Source organism: Trematomus bernacchii, unplaced genomic scaffold, assembly GCF_902827165.1.
Source record: "Trematomus bernacchii unplaced genomic scaffold, fTreBer1.1, whole genome shotgun sequence".
NCBI classification, from domain to species: Eukaryota; Metazoa; Chordata; class Actinopteri; order Perciformes; family Nototheniidae; genus Trematomus; species Trematomus bernacchii.
Window position 1 is genome coordinate 6,085,303 of NW_022987910.1, and position 8,384 is coordinate 6,093,686.

Here is an 8,384-nt window from a genome sequence, read left to right on the forward strand (position 1 = left end):
GTAAATGTTGTCACATGTTATTCATCTGGTTTCTCATTTTAGCCAAACCCAAACACAGCCTGCAGGTTTTATAATTCTGAGGTTTGTTATATACTGGATGTTGTCTTTACGGAGGGAGGCTCTTGTGGTGTCTGTTTAAAGTGATGGTGTGAAACCATCTGTGGTATGTGTTGATGTTAAATAGCCAGGTCCATCTACAACTGGTGAGGAAACATTGATTGATGCTATAACGCGTGGCCAAAAAAAACTTTTAATTTCTCTCCTTTCCATGAACCTGTTCAGTTTATCTAATATATATGTGTATATAGGTCAGAGTGGCAAACAAAACAAAACTTAGCATCACTACCTTATAGTGAAGGATTAATACATTTTCTGCTTATGATTTGTGTTTTTCGTAGCCAGAACATTGATGAAGTATTGAGTATCTGCTCCCACAGGGTTAATGTAATTTAAAATATATATGTTTTAAGAAAAGTTAGTTTTGAAAGTGGAAATGCTTTGGAATTTTCAAGCAAAATGACACTATATACAAAACCAATAATTAATACATCAAATGATTACATACTGTGGTGCATCAACACTGCAAGCATATTATTAGCTACCGTTATTATCCCATCACTATCACTGTGCTTTATGATGAACGTTTTAGTGAAAACATACAATTCTACTTTGTTTTATATGTAGACCTGAGACATCAGCTAAGGGCAGTTGAAAGTATTTCAATTAGTGTACAGTTGTATTAGTGTATAAAATAATGTTTTACAGTTATTATTTGTTTGCTTTTACTGTGAGGAAAGTGTTAATGGACAGTAAAATGTCAAAAGGACATAGTTGCCCAACAAAAATGGGAAGTAAATCCTTACAATAATAGAAAGAAATTGATATTAGGCGTCTTTGAGCAACTGATAAAAGCGCTTGATAAATAAAATGTATTATTATTCTAATTATTATTATATTGTATGCGTGTTCAAGATGACTGAAAAACACTGAGTTCATGAGCTGGGTTAACGTGGTTCAAGGGTCTTCAAAAATGTTGAGAAATGTATATATTTCTGAATTCAAAAGATGGGGTATTTCCTGTGGGTCAATTCTGTTACACCAAGATGGCTTTTTTTTACTAAGAAGGTTAACTGGGGAATATAGGCTGAAAATGCACATTTCACTTTATTTACATTAATTGGGTTTAGTTTGAATAAAGACACGATTAATCTGAACTTTATGTTGTTATTTGACCATGTTAATGCTTTTGGCTACATGTTCATGTAGCTAAAAGCCCAGGGATTTACTTTGTTTAGGTGTATTCACATTGTGTGACCCACAACAGTAGACATTCCCAACCTGTTTGTTAAAGAAAACTATTTCAAAACAACATGAGTGCTGAATGTTGATGTCAAGTAAGGACACAATTTAGAGATAGTAAAGTTTATTTGTATTTTAAAACATGGAAAAAATTAATACACACCATAAAAAGTAAAAAAGAAGTAGAAGCGCCTTGTCAGTGACCCTGTCTTTGGTCGGCATCTGTCTTTTGTTGTTCACGGAAAAGTCCTCAAAGCGTTGCATGACCTGTAGGTTTCAAACAAACGTGTCTGCAATTAACAAAACAAATCAGAGCATCAGTATTGCTTGTTAGGTGGTGTTTGCCTCACAAAGGCTATATACTGTACTTTCCACTTACTTTTCTGAAAAGTTCTTCAATGTCAGCTGAACTGTGTCTGCTCACCTGGCTGAGCAGGTTTCCCAGAGGAAAGACCGAGTGAATCATAAAGTGTTTGATCTCTGCTTTGAAGGAGAGCGATCATCTTCCTGCTGGCATCATCTCCTTTTCTCCTAACTCTGTCAATGAGAGCACGTGCCTTGTCTTTCGTGCTAGGATTCTCCTCAAGAATTGAGTCCTTCTGGCCATCATTCAAGACACCAACCTCTAAAAGGCCGTCCAGGAGCTCCTTGATCAGTTCTTTGTTCGCGCTGTCCACAAACTTAACCCTAATCCTGTTCAGCTCATCTAGAAGAGGCAAAAAATATATACATGTATGTGTGTGTACTAGTGTAGGTCAAAGTAATTGTGCTGTATGGGTTACTTTTTAAATGGGTTACATTGTTAACCCCTGGTTGTGCAGCCTGATGGCTACAGGCCACAAACATTGAATAAGCATACAATATATGATCACTGATATAAATGTGGTAAAGTCATTACAACAAAGTTATATGTTATACAAAAAGCTGATTGATCGAAATTAGTTATACATAAAAAGGCTAAATTGTATTGTTTTATTTTCATTGTATGTTTTACATATGGACTAACAACGGCAGAAAATAGGACGGATATGAGCGCCAGCAAAGTGAAACTAACAGGCCTATACTTGCCAGCACACGGTACAAAAATGCAGCATTACTCAAACTTTACTTTGACAGACTTTGTAGATCAATTTAAATGTATGAAATCACATTCCTCACCTCTACCCTCTTCAATGCCCTCATATAGCTACCACTTACAGTAAAAAAACAGGTCGGGTGCATTACGCTTGCGATCGCCTCCATATTTCCGGCAAATGCACAAAAGTTACTTTTAAAGTTAATTTCGACCGTGAACTCTTACCTGCCATTTCTCAAAATTGTCGTAACACACAGTTGTTTCAAACGAAGAAGGCAAGTTACACGTTACGCGCTCCACAGTTCCCACAGCCTGTATACAGGGAGGCACGGGTGCGTAAACTGGTGGAGAGGAGACGTTTCACTTTCCTACTTTGCATGACCAGTTCCGCACAGGACTGAGTTTTATTACTGCTGCAGTTTTACAATGTGTGGCTCAACCATGGGCGTAGGAAGCATCCTGAATGTGGGGGGGACATTTTTAACGGGGGTGTGGGGGCGAAAAAAAATGCATTTTAACAGGTGGTTTGATACTTTTATGTGGCTATACTAGCATGAGGAAAATGATGGGTACATTTTGTAATTTCAGTAGTAAAGAAAGGAAACATATTTGATTATTAATTCAGAGCTGTCTTTGAATTAATAAAAAGCAGTTTATATACAACAATAAATATTTGTGAGTGCATTGAGAGATATTGTTGTGGAGAGTCATTTATATATAAATCGCAAAATACATTTGTGAATCCTTCTGTGAGCATTTATTAATATTGAGACTGATCTGACTCCACACGGATGTTAAGTTCACCTAGGAATGGTATCATTGACTTAAATGTTCAAATAAATGTTGCTCTTCTGTCTATATTGGTCATATGATGCCCCTTGACTGAAATGTTTCCTGTTCAAGATCCCCACTGATTTCCTTAAAATCCTGGGATGAGAGTCCACATCACAATTTACTCTCAACTGTCATTTCCCTTTCATCACTCACCTCAGCAATGGACCTCTCTCCACTGTCCCTGTATTCTGCCTCTGACTCACTCTCAAGTGCCTAGATGTCAAGAGAGGTGGTGAAGTGATAATAAATACTGATAAATACTAGTAACCTGGCATTTCGATGCCTTTTCTCATCTAAACTATTCAGTATTTGTATCTCTCTATCATGACATAAAGACGAAACTCCTCTCCAGAAGTGAGACGCCGCCATCACTAGCCGCGTTCACACCAAGTACTTTCCTGTACTTAGTTCCGGCACTAAGAGCCCTGGCGCTTTTAACCCCAGGGCACTTAGTACAGATCGCGTTCACACCGGAGTACTTTTCCCTGAGGGAAGATTACAAGTACAGTAGGTGGCGGTAAGCACCTTAAAGTTGTTTGCAATCCGCTACAAAACAAGAGAAGAAGAAGAAAAACTTCCCGCGTATACTGTCTGTTGTTTACCTTCCGACCTCAGACATGATGGAGATGGAGTCGACTGAAGTTGTGCTGTTTGTGCTCATGTTATACAGCTTTGTAACTTCGTTAATGCGGCCAGAGCCTGAGCCTATTAGGCGTCCGACAAAAATCCGGAGCCGCCACACGTCGAATGCTATAATCGCAAAGTTTCTTCAGCATCAAAAGCTTTAGGAAAAGGATTGGCCGACGGAAAGCACACATGATTGCCATGTTTCACCGTAGGATGGCTGATACAGGATCTGTTTAATCGCCATGTCGGTTTTCTTTATTGCACTCTCAAGACATAACATTAAATAGAAATATTTTAAATGTAACTAAAGTGTCAGTTGTACATGTCAGTAAACATTGTCAATATAAAATAAAGTGTCAGTTGTACTATATAATAACAGTAATAACAATATAAACTCCCAGGTGTAGGGAGTCTCAGCAGCAAACCCACCTTTATTATATATCTTCCTGAGACCCACTGCATCCGTCTGCCATAAACACTATGCAAACATACATGTTAGTTTTGGCCCATAGTGGACTCCATGTTGTGTTGTGTGAAATGGGGGGGAATTAAAAGTTTAGGTCAAATAATATTTAAAATGATATAAATTATCATATTTGTGTATGTGCCCCTGCCATTCCCCCACAAGGTTGCAACATTGATGATAAATAAATGACAAATAAAGCTTTGCCAGTTTATAACCGATGAAACATGATGGTATCAGAATAATCACTTGCATGTGATGTATAGGATGCTACACAGGTCACAAAAGATAAAGTGTCAGGAGAAATAAGCTTAATCGCCATGTCGGTTTTCTTTATTGCACTCTCAAGACATAACATTAAATAGAACAATTTTAAATGTAAATAAAGTGTCAGTTGTACATGTCAGTAAACATTATATATAAAATAAAGTCATAACAGTAATAACAATATAAAATAAACTGTCCCAGGTGTAGGGATAGTCTCAGCAGCATACACACCTTAGTGCAACGTTGTGTGTCGTGTGTCAGTATTTACAAAAACTATACCAAATAAACTGTTATTAAATGCAGTTTGTCGCTCATCCTGCCGCTGCGCCGACGCTTCCTCATGGCGCAGCGCCCACACTTCATCCTGGTGCTGCTGGCGCTCCATCTGCTGCTTGAACACTTCTGCCTGGCGCTCCATCGAGGTGAGCATCTTGTCCTCCGTTTCCTGGGCCTTGGTGAACAGCACCATCTGATCTCCACGCAGCGACTCATTCACCACGGCACGCCGGTCCTCCAACGCCTGGGCGGTGTCAAAGAAATTCGCATCCCGTGTCCGCTTTCCTAAGAGGGGAAAATAAGCAATATACAAGATCTTAGTCGCCATGTAGTTTTACAACATACTAGGAATGTGTTTTTTGTATTTTCACAAATAGAATTAAGGTTTCACAAATCTGAAACTGTGTTATAAAGAATGTTTGGCCTCTCTGGGATAATCCAGTCCAAATAAATCGGCTATGCAGCGATTCAAGAGGTTCAAACACGGAGGATTGTTCCTTTTTGAAGAGTACTTCATGTATGCTTGAACTTTGTTTAATGTTGTTGAGGCAAGTTAAACATAAAATATGATGAATATTATGAAATAAACATGATTGTGAACATCAGTTCGATGCGTAACGTTCTTTCAAGACAAAGTTACAGTGTGTGTACCTTTGCGTTTGGTTGCTGGTAAGGAGGACGACAAAGCGCTGTGATCTAGAATGCAAAGCTCACTTGTTTCCAATCCCGAGAGTTGTCCATCCTCGCCTGAAACAGACGATTAGTGCCATGAGTTAGTGAAGCAAATTACAGAAACACTGCACAGTTATTCACAAGTCAAAACGTTTTCATACAGCGGAGAATATCTAGCTAGCTAGATGTAGCTAGCCGGGGCCGGTGTTAGCCTATTATGGCTAGCATGGCTAGCTTGATCTACTGAGCAAATAAAAGTACATCTGAGACCATTATTGTGCAGATTAAAACCCCAGTGCATGTAGTTGATTTTACCTTCATCGTGGTAGTCATCGTTGGCCACTGAATCCGCCGTTTGTAGTCCTGAGTTTCTTTATATTTAGCCGGCTGTGCACAATTCCCAGGTCGAGTGAAAGCTACCGAACTGGCTTCAGTAGCATTCCTTGGGTCGCGTCCTCGGCGTAGATCTCCAGAAGCGCCGACACCTCCTCATCATTTCTTGATGCTTGCCATAACTGCTTTCAAAAACAAACACAACGCACGGAGCGTTGTGTTTTTGTAGCGAGGAAAAACAATGGCGTCTCCACACAACATTTTCAGAGTTGTACGGGCGTGGTTTGCAATTCGCCCAGCCAATCAGCACTGGGGAACTTTTGGAGCACTTTTCACCCACAGAAAAGTACGCTCTCTGAGCTGGCTCTAAAAATGGGGGTAAAAGTACCCGAGATTAAGTACGATTTTTGGTGTGAACGCGACATAAGGGGTACTCACGGAACTAAAACGCGAAAAGTACGGTGAAAGTACTCCGGTGTGAACGCGGCTACTGTTAACTGATTAACTGCTACCAGCTGATGACTTACTTTCCTCTTCTTTGAAAAAAATGTTCTTATGTCCATGTTGTCTGGGGGAGAAAACATATCAAACCAAGAGATCGTCAGCTTTGATTTTCGCTGTATTAACCATTTCCTGAACATTTGGTGTGTGTGCCTTACCTCCGCTACCGGCATCGCTTCATACAACAGATCTGAGCTGTCCAACTATGAAATCACTCCTTGAACATGCGCGCGCTATGTGAGAATCTGCCTTGGTACAAAGTAGCAGTGAAAACATGGAACGGAGTTTCATTGATTTGGGCATTCTCTCAATAAGCAAGTGGAATGGATTTCATTTGATAGTGAAGCACTGACACAGCGCTCGACAAAGTGCAGCGAGTGGATAGACCGATTCACGGACTTTCCGCATAGTAAAAGTGGGGGGGTCTAAACTAATCATTTGAAAAAGTGGGGGGGACTTGTCCCACCCTCATATAATGGCTGCGACGCCCATGGGCTCAACCCACAACTGCGATCCATATGGAGCTAATTTCCTGCCATAACTCCACAAACAAACTAAACAGGTTTTACAAATGCCTCATGATTCACTAACAAACACAATGTGTGTTCAACAATCAATATGTGTCTTGGCTGTTTTCGTTGTGATCGCTAAATTCAGATGCTGGATCGCTAGAAACACCGCTGTCATAAGGCTGGCAAGGGCTGTTCCATACTCTGCTCAACCTCCCGCCTTCCCAATGGACTCAGTAGTGCCCCCTGCTGCCGTGGAGCATGTGTGAGTGAGCATGTGTGAGTGTGTATGAGCACAACCACGGCGGAATATTACTGCCAAAAGTCACGTGAGTGAGTCACGTGACTTTTGGCAGTAATATTCCGCCGTGAGAAGAAAAAGTTTTGTAGTTGTAAAAACAAGTTTTGTACTTGTAAAAAAAAGTGTTGTAGTTGTAAAACAAGTTTTGTACTTGTAAAAATAAGTGTTGTAGTTGTAAAAAAAAGTTGTGTACTTGTAAAACCTAAGCTGAATTTGTCTCTGAAACATGATTTATTAGAAAAATGTTATGTGTTTGTTTGATAGATACGTTTTTTCTTTGCAAAACTAAATTCATTAGTTTGTAGATGGTGTTTTGTATTTGCAAACCACATTGTGTTTGTTAGTGAATCCTAAGGCATTTGTAAAACCTGTTTAGTTTGTTTGTGGAGTTATGGCAGGAAATTAGCTCCTAGGGTGTGTCCTACTGAAGTTTTTTTAAATGCTATAGTTTGAAATCTGCAAGATAGTTTTATGTTTTATGAACAATCATCTGGGTGCAAGCACTGGGCGTGGTTCAAGGGTCATCAAAAATGTTGAGAAATGTATATATTTCCGAATTCAAAAGATGGGGTATTTCCTGTGGGTCAATTCTGTTACATCAAGATGGCTTTTTTTTTACTAAGAAGGTTAACTGGGGAATATAGGCTGACAATGCACATTTCACTTTATTTACATTAATTGGGTTTAGTTTGAATAAAGACACGACTAAGCCTGAACTTTATGTTGTTATTTGACCATGTTAAATGCTTTTGGCTACATGTTCATGTAGCTAAAAGCCAAGGGATTTACTTTGTTTAGCTTTATTCACATTGTGTGACCCACAACAGCAGACATTCCCAACCTGTTTGTTAACCCTTGTGTTATGTTCACATTTCGCACCCTTTGGTAATGTTCGGGTCAAATTGACCCGGGACATATTTCAGGGTTTAAAAAAATTACAGAACTAAATTCAACATGCACAATTCCTTATATATATTGTCTTTAACTCATTCCCCAACAATATAAATGAAATATATGATTAGTTTTTGAAAATACTCTTTGCTAGATCAAATTTAACAATGGAAGTGTCCATCGTTTTTTGTGATAAACAATATAATTTATGTTAAAAAAAATACACTGTAATAAAAACTAGGTTTACATTTTGCTCATGCTTTTCTAGGACAAATGTAAATGAAACATTTTTTCATTAATGTTTATTATTTTTAATGTGGCTGTGGGGGTCCTTCA

The 8,384-nt window shown here is 39.0% G+C and overlaps 1 protein-coding gene across 2 annotated transcripts; it reads right to left on the reverse strand.

The window, feature by feature from the left end:
* Window positions 1-1,406: 1,406 nt before the first annotated feature.
* LOC117470355 (caspase-1-A-like) lies at window positions 1,407-2,770 on the reverse strand. 2 transcript variants are annotated; one of them, XM_034115103.1, is made up of 3 exons: window positions 2,600-2,770; window positions 1,724-2,005; window positions 1,407-1,566 (listed from the first exon to the last, which is right to left on the reverse strand). In XM_034115103.1, the coding sequence occupies exons 1-3, from the start codon at window positions 2,604-2,606 to the stop codon at window positions 1,550-1,552; spliced, it is 306 nt and encodes a 101-aa protein (XP_033970994.1). In that variant the 5' UTR covers window positions 2,607-2,770; the 3' UTR covers window positions 1,407-1,549. The 2 variants fall into 2 exon arrangements, with proteins under 2 accessions (XP_033970994.1, XP_033970995.1); XM_034115104.1 differs by having other exon boundaries at window positions 1,407-1,589.
* Window positions 2,771-8,384: the final 5,614 nt, after the last annotated feature.